Source organism: Somniosus microcephalus, chromosome 11 (assembly GCF_052327205.1).
Source record: "Somniosus microcephalus isolate GS21.2 chromosome 11, FLI_Smic_1.0, whole genome shotgun sequence".
Lineage (NCBI taxonomy): Eukaryota > Metazoa > Chordata > Chondrichthyes > Squaliformes > Somniosidae > Somniosus > Somniosus microcephalus.
In genome coordinates, this window is record NC_140997.1 from 187,498,776 (window position 1) to 187,513,214 (window position 14,439).

The 14,439-nt window shown below is 45.1% G+C and overlaps 1 protein-coding gene across 15 annotated transcripts in view; it reads left to right on the plus strand.

Moving 5' to 3' along the window:
- cadpsa (Ca2+-dependent activator protein for secretion a) overlaps positions 1–14,439 on the plus strand; it is a 583,962-nt gene that overhangs the window by 87,143 nt on the left and 482,380 nt on the right. For all 15 annotated transcript variants that reach the window (XM_086001517.1, XM_086001514.1, XM_086001512.1 and 12 more), the window contains exon 3: positions 7,803–8,135. In XM_086001517.1, the coding sequence (XP_085857643.1) occupies positions 7,803–8,135 (333 nt within the window). The remainder of the gene's footprint in view (positions 1–7,802; positions 8,136–14,439) is intronic.

Here is a 14,439-nt window from a genome sequence, read left to right on the forward strand (position 1 = left end):
TACCTGTAATGGACTTCCAATCTGTATTCATATCAGGGTCCTCACTTTGCCTCCAGCTCCCAGCCTCACCCAGTCTGCTCACTCCAACAGTGGCAGTGAAGTGCAGAATTGGGAGCTGGCAGTGATGAAGTCCTGTGCTGGGAATTGGCAGCAGTGAAGTCAAGCCTTGGGTGAAGGTTGGGACAGACCTGTAGTTGAGGGACAGGATCTAGAGCTGGCAAGTGGCAGCAATCAGGCCGAGAGCTAGGGAGCAGGACCTGGAGCTTTTAAAAACATAAGGGAACTGGAGCCTGCAGAAGCCGTATGGAGCAGGGGCTGTGGCCGTGGAGAACAATGGGAGTGGGGCACCATAGAGTAGGTTTGTCAGAGCTTAGCTGAAGGAGGAACGGGAACCATAGCAGCCACTTAAACTAAAACAGATTATCTGGTCATTTATCTCATTGCTGTATGCGGGACCTATTTGTATGTGAACAAATAAGCTGCCACATTTCCCTATCTTCTTTATTACTGCACAAGATAAAAAATCACAGGATTGAGGCAATATACTGGCATGGGTGGAAGATTGGCTATCTAACAGAAAACACAGAGTTGGGATAAATGGTTCATTCTCGGGTTGGCAATCAGTAACTAGTGGTGTTCCGCAGGGGTCAGTGCTGGGACCCCAACTCTTTACAATCTATATTAACAATTTGGTGGAAGGGACCGAGTGCAACGTATCCAAATTTGCCGATGATACAAAGATGGGAGGGAAAGCAGTGAGTGAGGAGGACATAAAAAACCTGCAAAAGGACATAGACAGGCTAAGTGAGTGGGCAAAAATTTGGCAGATGGAATATAATGTTGGAAAGTGTGAGGTTATGCACTTTGGCAGAAAAAGTCAAAGAGCAAGCTATTATCTAAATGGAGAGAAACTGCAAAGTGCTACCGTTCAAAGGGATCTGGGGGTCCTGGTGCATGAAACACAGAAGGTTAATATGCAGGTACGGCCGGTGATCAGGAAGGCCAATGGAATCTTGGCTTTTATTGCAAGGGGGATGGAGTATAAAAGCAGGGAAGTCTTGCTGCAGTTATACAGGGTACTGGTGAGGCCACACCTGGAATACTGCGTACAGTTTTGGTTTCCATATTTAAGAAAAGATATACTTGCTCTCAAGGTGGTTCAGAGAAGGTTCACTCGGTTGATTCTGGAGATGAGGGGGTTGACTTATGAGGAAAGGTTGAGTAGGTTGGGCCTCTACTCATTGGAGTTCAGAAGAATGAGAGGCGATCTTATCGAAATATATAAGATTGTGAGGGGGCTTGATCGGGTGGATGCAGTGAGGATGTTTCCACTGATGGGTGAGATTAGAACTAGAGGACATAATCTTAGAATAAGGGGCTGCCCTTTCAAAACTGAGATGAGGAGAAACTTCTTCACTCAGAGGGTGGTAAATCTATGGAATTTGTTACCTCAGAGAGCTGTGGAAGCTGCGACATTAAATAAATTTAAAACGGAGATCGACGGTTTCCTAGCTGATAAGGGAATAAGGGGTTACGGGGAGAGGGCAGGGAAGTGGACGTGAGTCTAAGTTCGGATCTGCCATGATCCTGTTGAATGGCGGAGCAGGCCCGAGGGGCCGTATGGCCTACTCCTGCTTCTACTTCTTATGTTCTTCTTCTTAGGCAGTCCCTCAGAACCGAGGATGACTTGCTTTCACACTAAAAATGAGTTCTCAGGTGACTGATGAGTTCAATGCAGGACCTACAGTCTCTGTCACAGATGGGGCAGACGGTGGTTGAAGGGGCGGGTGGGTGGGGCGCTTGGGTTGACGTGCGCTCCTTCCGCTGTTTGCACTTGGCTTCTGCTTGCTCCCAACGAAGAGACTCGAGGTGTTCGGCGCCTTCACGGATGCTTTTCCTCGACTTTGTGCGGTCTTGGGCCAGGGATTCCGATGGGTTATGTTGCACTTTTTCAAGGAGGCTTTGAGGGTGTCCTTGAAGCATTTCCTCTGCCCACCTGGGGCTCTCTTGCCGTGTCAGATCTTGGAGTAGAACGCTTGCTTTGGGAGTGGTATATAGACCTCCAAACAGTAATGCGGAGGTTGGGGGTGGCATTAAAAGGGAAATTAGAGAAGCGTGCAATAAGGGCACAGAAGTCATCATGGGTGACTTTAATCTACATATTGTCACGGGGCCGTTTTGCTAGGGTTTCGGTAGTAGACCCAAGTGCAGGAAACCTATCCAAGGACTCGAGACCAGGTAGAACTTGAAAGATGCTTCCCTTGCTACTCGAAAACACAGAGACATAGTAACACTCGAGAGATGATTCCTTGAAACTCGAAAACACAGAGAGACTCAAGAGAGCTGCTACTTGCAGCCAGGTAAACCCAGGACTGAGTAATGAGGACAGGAAACAGGAAGCTTAAATACAGGCCAGAGTGGTCACGTGACATAATTAATCAAATGAGACAGGAGACAAATACATTAACAAGACACAAGTGAGGCCAAAGGCATAGAGGACAAAACAGGGACTGGACCAAGCCAGCTTTATTAACTAGCCTAATTTACTCTGATGAGAACAATTACTCGAGAAACAGGTGAGGAGAGGGGCCCAGAAGGCACGGCAGCAGTGCACCGAGGCCTCAAAAGCCAACCTCAGGCGGCGAGCAGAGGGAAGTGCCGCTGAAGCCGTCACACATATAGATTGGGCTAACCAAATTAGTAACAATACTGTGGAGGAGGAATTCCTAGAGTATTTACGGGATGGTTTCCTGGACCAATATGTCGAGGAACCAACCAGAGATCAGGCCATCTTAGACTGGGTATTATGTAATGAGAAAGGATTAATTAGCAATCTTGTTGTACAAGGCCCCTTGGGTCGGAGCGAACATAATATGATAGAATTCTTCATTAAGATGGAGAATGAAGTAGTTGACTCAGAGACTAGGGTCCTGAATTTAAATAAAGGAAACTATGATGGTCTGAGGCGCGAGTTGGGTAGGATTGATTGGGCAATGTCACTCAAAGGGTTGACGGTGGATAGGCAATGGCAAACATTCAAAGACCGCATGGATGAACTACAGAATTTGTTCATCCCAGTTCGGCATAAAAATAAAACAAAAAAGGTGACTCAACCGTGGCTAACAAGGGAAATTAGGGATAGCATAAGATCCAAAGAGAGGACATATAAATTGGCCAGAAAAAGCAGTAAACCTGAGGATTGGGAGCAGTTTAGGATTCAACAAAGGAGGACAAAGGGATTAATTAAGAAGGGGAAAATAGAATATGAGAGTAAGCTTGCAGGGAACATAAAAACTGACTGTAAAAGCTTTTATAGATATGTGAAGAGAAAAAGATTGATGAAGTCAAGCGTAGGTCCCTTGCAGTCAGAATCAGGGGAATTTATAATAGGGAACAAAGAAATGGCAGACCAATTAAATACATATTTTGGTTCTGTCTTCACAAAGGAGGACACAAATAACCTCCCAGAGATGTCGGGGAACATAGGGTCTGATGAAAGGGAGGAGCTGAAAGAAATCAGTATTTGTAGGGAAATGGTGTTAGGGAAATTGATGGGATTGAAGGCCGATAAATCCCCAGGGCTTGATAATCTACATCCTAGGGTACTTAAGGAAGTGGCCCTAGACATAGTAGATGCATTGCTGATCATCTTCCAACATTCAATGGAATCTGGAACAGTACCCATGGATTGGAGGGTAGCTAACGTTACCCCATTATTCAAAAAAGGTGGTAGAGAGAAAACGGGGAATTACAGACCGGTAAGCCTGACATCAGTAGTGGGGAAAATGCTAGAGTCCATTATAAAAGATGTAATAGCAGAGCACTTGGAAAACAGTGACAGGATCGGACAAAGTCAACATGGATTTACAAAAGGTAAATCGTGCTTGACTAATCTACTGGAATTTTTTGAGGATGTAACTGGTAAAATAGATAAGGGAGAACCAGTGGATGTGGTGTATTTGGACTTTCAGAAGGCTTTCGGTAAGGTCCCGCATAAGAGATTAGCATGTAAAGTTAAGGCACATGGGATTGGGGGCAAGGTATTGATTTGGATAGAGAACTGGTTGGCAGACAGAAAGCAAAGAGTTGGAATAAACTGGTCTTTTTCCGAGTGGCAGGCAGTGCCTAGTGGGGTACCGCAGGGATCGGTCCTTGGGCCCCAGCTATTCACAATATATATTAATGATCTAGACAAGGGAACTAGATGTAATATCTCCAAATTTGCAGACGACACAAAGCTCAGTGGGTGTGTGTGCTGTGAGGAGCATGCCGAGAAACTCCAGGATGATTTGGACAGGTTGGGTGATTGGGCAGAAGCATGGCAGATGCAATATAACGTGGATAAATGTGAGGTTATCCACTTTGGTGGGAAAAACAGGAAGGCAGATTATTATCTGAATGGCAATAGATTGGGAGAAGGGGAAGTGCAACGAGACCTGGGTGTCCTTGTGCACCAGTTGCTGAAGGTAAGCATGCAGGTGCAGCAGGCGATTAAGAAGGCAAATGGTATGTTGGCCTTCGTAGCGAGAGGGTTTGAGTACAGGAACAAGGATGTCTTGCTGCAGTTGTACAGGGCCTTGGTGAGACCACATCTTGAGTACTGTGTGCAGTTTTGGTCGCCTTATCTGAGGAAGGATGTTCTTGCCATGGAAGGAGTTCAACGAAGATTCACCAGGCTGATACCTGGGATGGCAGGAATGACATATGTGAAGAGATTGGGTCGATTGGGCTTATACTCGCTGGAGTTTAGAAGAATGAGAGGGGATCTCATTGAAACTTATAAAATTCTGCCAGGACTGCACAGACTAGATGCAGGAAGGATTTTCCCGATGGTCGGGGAGTCCAGAACCAGAGGTCACAGTCTAAGGATAAGGCGGGGTAAGCCATTTAGGACAGAAATGAGGAGGAATTTCTTCACCCAGAGAGTGGTGAACCTGTGGAATTCTCTGCCACAGAAGGCAGTAGAGGCCAATTCATTAAATATATTCAAGAAGGAGTTGGATATATTTCTTAAGGCTAAAGGGATTAAGGGATATGGGGAGAAAGCAGGGACAGGGTACTGAAGTTGGATGATCAGCCATGATCGCATTGAATGGCGGAGCAGGCTCGAGGGGCCGAATGACCTACTCCTGCTCCTATCTTCTATGTTTCTATGTTTGGGAGTCTCATATCGGGCATGCGGGCGATGTGGCCTGTCCATCGGAGCTGATTGAGTGTGGTCAAAGCTTCGATGCTGGGGATGTTGGCCTGAGCGAGAACACTGACGTTTGTGCACCTATCCTGCCAATGGATTTGCAGGATCTTGCGGAGGCAGCGTTGATGGTACCTCTCCAGTGCTTTGTGGTGCCTGCTGTACATGATCCATGTCTCTGAAGCATACAGGAGGGCGGGTATCACTACTGCTCTCTAAACCATGAGCTTGGTGCGGGTTTGAGGTCCTGGTCTTCAAACACTTTCTTCCTCAGGCGACCGAAGGCTGCACTGGCACACTGAAGGCGGGGTTGGACTTTGTCATCGACATCTGCCCTTGTTGACAGTAGACTCCCAAGGTATGGAAAGTGGTCCACGTTGTCCAAGGCTTCGTCATGGATTTTGATAATCGGGGAGCAATACTGTGTGGTGGGGGCAGGTTGGTAGAGGATCTTTGTCTTACGGATGTTTAGTGTAGGGCCCATGCTCTCGTACGCTTCAGTGAAGGTGTTGACGATGGTTTGGAGTTCGACCTCAGAGTGTGCGCAGACGCAAGCTTGGAGAGGGAGGGATGGCTGCCATTGTTGGAGCTGAGAAGGACAACACAAATAAATAAATGACTCACTGTAATAGGAGATTTACCAGTATTATTAAATTTAATTAAAGGAATGCAGGAACCACTTGAATCCACATCCATGCCTTGTGATTTTCTCCCATTCTGAAGGTATTGACTCATTCTGGGTCGTGTTTTCATCTGTACCGACAGTCTTTTAATAGCTTCCCAAATGATCATTTCTCATGTGTGAGCCCAGACTGCTTCAGTAGGCATCATAGCTGGGCATGATCCTGTTCTCACTCAATGTTCTTCATGACCTGAAGTTGAACATTCCAGCTTCGTTACACCTCTACATAAAACATCCCAGCTAACAACCATCATTGCATATAAATTCAGCAGAATGTGCCATGGTTCAATTAAAGCCAGTAATTGCAGCAGCTGGTGTTTAATTACTGTACTTTTCTGTTTATTTGGTAATAGTGATTTAGAAATCAAACTAAATATATGAACAGTAATATTTTCTTTGTCTGTTTAATGTCAGTTAGATTGAGGTAAGTGGTTAGAATATATAGTGAATCTCTTAAATATGACAATTGGAACAACAGTTTTATTGTTCAGAAGAAGTGATTTACATTATTGCAGTGATCAATTTCAAGTGTGTTTTGTATGATGAAATTCACACGTATATGGCTTATGGACATTCACTTGATTAATTTTCAGAAATGTGTGGTTGGCGTATTCAGTCCCTGGTCAATTCAAGTGGATTGTGTATTTGTGCTGGTGTCCCCAGTTTTTATTTCTGACTAGCTGTCAATCTCTGAGTTAGGATTGAGGGACAAAGCATTTTTCTACCTAATGCCTTAGTCAAGCAAGAATTCTCCGATCAGAAATAGTACAACCCAGGTGCTGAGTAAAGGCCCCACTGCTCTGAACCAACAATAGGGACCTACCCCAACCTCAGAAGAACGTGTCCTACTGCACTAGAGTGCCATTTTCATTTTGAGCACCAGCCATCTCTTGACTTTTCTATTGGATTGCCATTCGGTGGCTAATTGTGCCATCCATGCCCATTAGAAGCTGGGTTGAGACTGCCCAAATTCATTTAACATACAGCCCTTGTATCTATCAGAGTGATAGAGAAGGCTTTCATTCCTTCCGTTTGAAGGGGATTCAAACCCAGGTCCTATAAATGAAAACCCCACTATGCTAACTCACAAAGGCACTAAAGGGTCTGTTGCCAAGTATTACAGAATAATCATTGGAAATTTCTCTAATTATAATGCATAGTTGATCAATAGAAATTATCACCGAGTATTTAATTTTATTTAATCTTTTTCATAAATGCTCTGTCTTTTTCATGTAGTGTCATAGAATCATTGAATAGTACAGCACAGAAGGAGGCCATTCAGCCCATTGGGTCTGCACCGGCATTTCGAAGAGGAATTCAGTTAGTTCCACTCCCCTGCTCATCCCCCATATCCCTGCAATTTTTTCTCCATCAAGTATTTATCCAATTCCCTTTTTGAAGGCTACTATTGAATCTGTATCCACCACCCTATCAGGCAGTGCATTTTAAATCCTAGCCACTGGTTGCGTAAAAGGGTTTTTCCTCATGTTGCCTCTGGTTCTTTTGCCAATCACCTTAAATCTGTGCCCTCTGATTATTGACCCTTCAGCCATTGGAAATAATTTATTTACTCTATCTAAGCCCTTGATAATTTTAAACACCTCTGTCAAATCTCCTCTTGGCCTTTTCTGCTCTGAGGAGAACAACCCCAGCCTCGTAACTGTAATCCCTCATCCCTGCAACCATTCTCGTGAATCTCTTCTGTATCCTCTCTAAAACCTTCACGTCCTTCTTAAAGTCTGGTGCCCAGAATTGGACAAGAGTGCTGTTTTTTCTACTACTTGATCTGCTATTGATAGTTCACAACAAAATACTAATTGATCTATTTGAGAATTTAATTTGAAGCATTGTATTTCCAGAAGTATTTTTTTAGTAACGTCGAAAAGGATTCATGGCAGTAACTGTTGTTTAAATTACTTCACATTCTAGGTGTTTCTTAAAAGTGATCGTGTGTCCAGAATGGTGCAAAGTGGTGGGTGCTCTGCCAATGATTCTCGAGAAGTGTTTAAGAAACACATTGAAAAGCGAGTTCGAAGTTTGCCAGAAATTGATGGCCTCAGCAAGGAGACAGTCCTGAGTTCCTGGATGGCAAAGTTTGATGCTATATACCGTGGTGAAGAGGATCCACGCAAGCAACAGGCCCGAATGACAGCTAGTGCAGCATCAGAGCTGATCCTCAGCAAGGAACAGCTGTATGAAATGTTCCAGCAAATCCTGGGGATCAAAAAATTTGAGCATCAACTGCTGTACAACGCATGTCAGGTGAAGGCATTTGTTTATTTCTATTATGGCCAACCCTATTGACTCAATGCACTGAAGGAAAGCAGATATCTGTCACTATTAGGTTCAGTTATTTGGTAAATGTTTTGTGATTCCAATTTTGTAGAACAGCCAGAGGCAACAGTTTTTGGGCACAACAATCATGAGGTCCGATTTAGTTACAATAAAAAGATAAGAAAGTAAAAGTCTGAGAGATGTTAGCAGCAAGTTGTTATTTTTAGAGTGATGTCGCAAGATAGTTCCAACTCACAATATTGTTAAAGATGCCCAGGTTTCCAGGCTTCATCTTGTTTGCTGTTGAATGCCTTGTCTGTCATATTACTGTATGTTTTACCTGGTAACTAAAGCAAAACGTTACTTAGTCACAGCTCTGAAATTCTGCTTTTTGAAAAAAAAATTTAACTTTTGGTTGATGGAGGAATACTTTAAAATTTGATAAAATCTACGTCAGCACACATTTTTGAAAGCACAATCAGGGTATAAATTTTGTGTAGGGTGGAAGTGCAAAACGAGTGATAGTGAATCAGCAGCCTGTTTTTCACTGTCTGATTTTCTTTTCTGTTGAAGTCAATCGTGCTAATATTGCGAATGATAATGGCCCAGAAATTCGGGTCGGGGGCTTCCCGTGGGTGTAAGCCCCCAACCTGCACTTACCTTGCGCGCCGGCCTTTGAGCTGTGGGCCCCTGTGGAATTCCGATCCGGGGCCTGGTCCAACTGCCGGCGCGCAGTGCTTGCGTATCCCAGGGGCGCAGTTAGTTCAATGCGTCCCCTGGGATCACGTGGGCCATGGGGAGCCAATTGGAGCAGGGAATCTCCATTCATAAGTTTGACAGGAAGAGCTGTCAAAACTTATAAATACTACAGGCCCCAAAACATCATAAATCTTCAAATAAATCTTTTTTAAATCACATTTTTTAAATAAACTATAAATTACATGAAATAACTATTTTAAACAATAATTTAAATTTTTGAAATTTAAAAAAAAATTTCTAATGGGGCTAAAAATAAACTTACCTTGCTTTAAAGTATTTAAAAGTAATAAACCTGTGGAAAAAATGTTTTAATTTTAATTAATTCACCGCTTACCTTGTAAAAAGCAGGCCTTACGCTTGCTTTTTAAATGTGTAACTTCTGGAGACTTACCTTCCCGGGAAAACCTGCAAAAAAAAACATAAGTTCGATGCGCACGCGCAGCCTCTCCTGCGCACACGTTCCACCTCTTAACCCCTGCTTTCAGGGGAACGGAAGTGCCGGTTTCCCGCGCATGCGCAGTGCATGCAGGAATCCGGCAGTACCATTGGGCCTACGGGTGAGTATCCCGTGCGTACTCACCCGTGGAGACCCGAATTTCTGGGCCGATATTTAGGATAGTGATAAGAATCTGTACTGGTCTGGAATTTGAGGAGGGAGGACTTATATTATTAAGGAAAATACGATTAAGGAATTCACATATTATTGTATCTTGTCCATAATGGAGAATGATGGTGATTGGGTGATGCTGATTTATTTGCTCAGGCCTCTTAAAGCCCCATGTATTATTGCAATGAGAATTAAAAATATTCATTACCATAAACATTTGATGGCAGCCGCATTTAAGTAAGTAAAAAATGTATTTTATCTTTCAAGTGAGTCCCCATTACGTCGCGAGTCATTTTAAAATAAAGTAATATAAGCAAAGACTGTTCTTGCACTTGAACAAATAGAAACTAAGCAATGGGAAAGAGATCAAAATTAATTTTATATGTTGGGTCATTTAAATGGACAGGCAAGGCACCTTGTATCCTAACATGCACCAACGTGTATCCTGTAGTGTGGAGCATGCAGGCATGTTGATGAGTGAAATTTTCTTGCGTTATTTTGATTTTTAATTTTTAATTCATGAATAAGAACACAAGAACATAGGAAATAGGAGCAGGAGTCGGCCATTCAGCGCTTCGAGCCTGCTCCGCCATTCAATGAGATCATGACTAATCTTCTGCCACAGCTCCATTCACCGGCCCTATCGCCATATCCCTTGATGCCCTTACTAGTCAGAAATCTATCGACTTCTGTTTTGAATATACCCAATGACTGAGCCTCCACAGCCCTCTGGGGTAGAGAATTCCAAAGATTCACCACCCTCTGTGTGATGAAATTTCTTCTCATCTCAGTCCTGAATAGCCTACCCTTTATCCTGAGGCTGTGGCCCCTGGTTCTAGACTCCCCAGCCAAGGTAAACATTCTCCCAGCATCCACCCTATCAAGCCCTGTAATAATTTTGTATGCTTCAATGAGATCCTCTCTCATTCTTCTGAAATCAAGAGAATACAGGCCTAGTTTACTCAATCTCTTCTGATACGACAGTCCCGCCATCCCAGGAATCAATCTCGTGAACCTTCGTTGCACTCCCTCTATGGCAAGTATATCCTTCCTTTGTTAAGGAGACCAAAATTGTACACAGTACTCCAGATGTGGTCTCACCAAGGCCCTCTATAATTGGAGTAAGACTTCTTTACTCCTGTACTCAAATCCTCTTGTAATGAAGGCCAGCATACCATTTGCCTTCCTAATGACTTGCTGCACCTGCACATTCACTTTCAGTGACTCATGTACAAGGACACCCAAGTCCCTTTGAGCATTTGCATTCCCCAATCTTTCACCATTTAGAAAATACTCTGCCTTTCTGTTTTTTCTACCAGAGTGGATAACTTCACATTTATCCAAATGATATTCCATCTACCATGTTCTCGCCCACTCGCTGAGCCTGTCAAGATCCCCTTGAAGCCTCTTCACATCCTCTTCACAACTGACACTGCCACCTAGCTTTGTATCATCAGCAAATTTGGAAATGTTACATTTAGTCCCCTCATCCAAATCATTGATATAGATTGTGAATAGCTGGGACCCAAGCACCAATCCTTGCAGTACTCCACTAGTCACAGCCTGCCATCCTGAAAAAGACCCATTGATCCCTACTCTTTGTTTTCTGTCTGTTAACCAATTCTCAATCCATGCTAGTATATTACCCCCATTTCCATGTGCCCTAATTTTGTTCACCAACCTCTTGTGTGGGACCTTATCGAAGGTCTTCTGAAAATCCAAATACACCACATCTACCAGTTCCCCTTTGTCTACTCCACTAGTTACATCCTCAAAGAACTCGAATAGGTTTGTCAAACAGGATTTCCCTTTCATAAATCCATGTTGACTCTGCCCAATCTTACTATTAGTTTCTACGTGCCCAGTTATTGCATCCTTTATAATAGATTCCAGCATTTTCCCAACTACTGATGTGAGGCTAACAGGTCTGTAGTTCCCCATTTTCTCTCTCCCTCCTTTCTTAAATAGCATGGTTACATTTGCTATCCTCCAATCTGCAGGAGCCGTTCCAGAATCTATAGAATTTTGGAAGATGACAACCAATGCGTCCACTATCCCAATGGCTACCTCTTTCAAAACCCTAGGATGTAGGTCATCCGGTCCTTGGGATTTATCGACTTTTAGTCCCATTAATTTTGCTAGTACTGTTTTTTTACTAATAATAATTTCTTTAAGTTCCTCATTCTCACCACACCCTTGCTTTTCTTGTATTTCTGGGAGGTTTTTTGTGTCTTCCTCCGTGAAGACAGAAACAAAGCATTTATTTAATTTCTCTGCCATTTCCTCATTCCCCATTATAAATTCTCCCGTCTCTGACTGTAAAGGACCTACATTTATCTTCACCAGTCTTTTCCTTTTCACATACCTATAGAAGCTTTTACAATCCATTTTTATATTTTTTGCCAGTTTGTGCTCATATTCCATTTTCCCTTTATCAATTTCTTGGTCCCCCTTTGCTGATTTCTAAAAAGATCACAATCCGCAGGCTGACTGCTTTTTCTGGTAACTTTATAAGCTTCCTCCTTTGACTTAATACAAGCTTTAATTTCTTTTGTTAGCCATGGTTGAATCACTTTTCTTTTGGGTTTTTATGCCCTGGAGGAATATTTTTTGTTGCAAAGTATGCATTATTTCCTTGAATGTTAGCCATTGTATGTCCACCTTCATACCTTTTAGTGCAGTCTCCCAATCTACCATGGCCAACTTCTCCCTCATACCCTTGTAGATAGATTCCTCTGTTCAGATTGAAGACCTTGGGGGAGAAATTCAGTTGTTAGCGCCACCTGTTAGCGCCTTAAGAGGGCGATAAGTGGGGCGCGAAGCGGCTTGCGCCCGGGCGCGGCGAGACCTGTGCCTCTCGCGACATTGAGCGGACATTTAGCGGCGGCGCAAAACCGCAATGCCCACTCAGCTGCGCACGCAGATCCTGACGTCATTTCATGGTGCAACGCCCTTGGGGCGCCCCGAACCGGAACTTCAGTGGCGCCCCCCCTCCTTTCCGCCTGGCGCTCCCAGCGACTGGAACGGTTCCCAGTCACTGTGGGGCTGGGGGGGCGCTATTTAAAGGGGGCTCTTCCTGGCTTCTTAGTGGTAGCCATTTTTGGACCACTCCTTCTGTGCGACAGAGAGAGATTTGCAGAGAGACAAAGGGAGAGAGCTTTCTGCATTGAGTCAGCGCTCGCACAGGTACTTCTGGCTTCGGCCCAGAACTTTGCAGTTGGTTTGATTTTTCAGTGGCATAACCTTGAGTGGCCACATATTATGGGGGCTGCAATGGGTGGAAACATTGGGTTTCTGCAGTGCATTGAGAGGGCGCAGAGAGAGAGTGCCAATCATGGCCAGACGGAGGAGGGCTAACAGGCGCCGGCACAGGAGGCCTTACCCTCCCAGGGTATTCCGCCAACAGTTCTCCTACCTCAACATGTCTGAGGAGCAGTGCTTTCGGAGGCTTCGATTCAGCAGGGAGGTGGTCACTGAGCTCTGCCACCTGCTTCAGCCAGATCTGCAGCCTCAACTGAGGAGCAGGACGTCTCTGTCGGTGGCAGTGAAGGTGACAGTGGCTCTCAACTTCTATGCCACCGGCTCCTTCCAATCTGCTACTGGGGACATTGCCAATGTCTCCCAGTTCGCGGTGCATTGCTGCATCCGCCAAGTCACGAATGCCCTCTTTAAAAGGAGACGTCAGAACATTTCCTTCCCCATGACCCTGGACAAGCAGCAAGAGCGCGCAATGGGATTTGCAAGAATAGCGGGCTTCCCCATGGTCCAGGGCGCCATTGACTGCACGCATGTGGCTTTGCAGGTGCCGCAAGAGAATGCCGAGGATTACCGCAACCGGAAGGGGTTCCATTCGTTGAACGTCCAGTTGGTGTGTGACCACAGACAGCTGATACTAGCTGTCAATGCCCACTTTCCAGGCAGCAGCCACGACGCCTTCATCCTGCACCAGACTTCTGTGGCAGACCTTTTCGAAGCCCTGGCTCACCCAGGAGGCTGGCTTCTCGGGGACAAGGGCTATCCTCTGTGCACCTAGCTGATGACCGCGCTCTGTGCGCCCTGCCCCCTTGCTGAATGATAAAATGAGAGCCATCAAGCGACCAGGAACATCATTGAGCACACAATCGGCGTGCTAAAGCAACGGTTCCGCTGTCTGGACCATTCTGGGGGAGCCCTTCAGTACTCACCTGAGCGAGTCTCCCATTTCGTTGTAGTTTGCTGCATGCTGCATAACCTGGCAATCCTCAGGACTCAGCCACTGCCACCAGACGTTGGAGCATCAGCAGAGGAGGAGGAGGAGGAGGAGCACCAAGACGGGAGGGAGGCACAAAGTGCAAGGGCCGTCCGTCAGCAGCTTATTGCAAGTCGGTTCTAGGCCCCCTCTGAGGGAATGGCTTGTGCCATTCAAAGAACATGAATGGAACCGTTCCGCAACCCCTGAGCCAGTCAAGGCAACAAATAGTTCAAAGAGCAAACATGCACAATCTGAATAAAGACACTTCTTTATTTAACAAACTGTGTGCCCTTCCCGCATGACAAAGTAATAGAGAGAAACCCCCAAAAAAGCAGTCAGACACATAACTGGCTCTCACAACCTGGAGACAATGAACAAAAGAGTTAACAAAAAATGACCACGATCCTCGGCCTTCACTAAAAAAATTAACAGCATTTTGCCACACCTCCTACTTTTTGCCCTTCGAGGATGATCTGCTTCGCTTGCAAGATTGGCCCCTTCCCACCCTGCAGCTCCTCCGTAATGGGATCCCAGTGGCTGCAGCAAGGCTGTGGGAAGGCTGCTGAGTGTCAGAAACTGAGTCGGCAGATGCCCTTGGGGGACAGCCTGGACCAGCTCTGGGCCTGGAGGGCCCGGCTGCTGACTGCTCCAACTCTGCATGGGCGGCAGCAGTCTGTCCTACGGGTGGTGGCAGC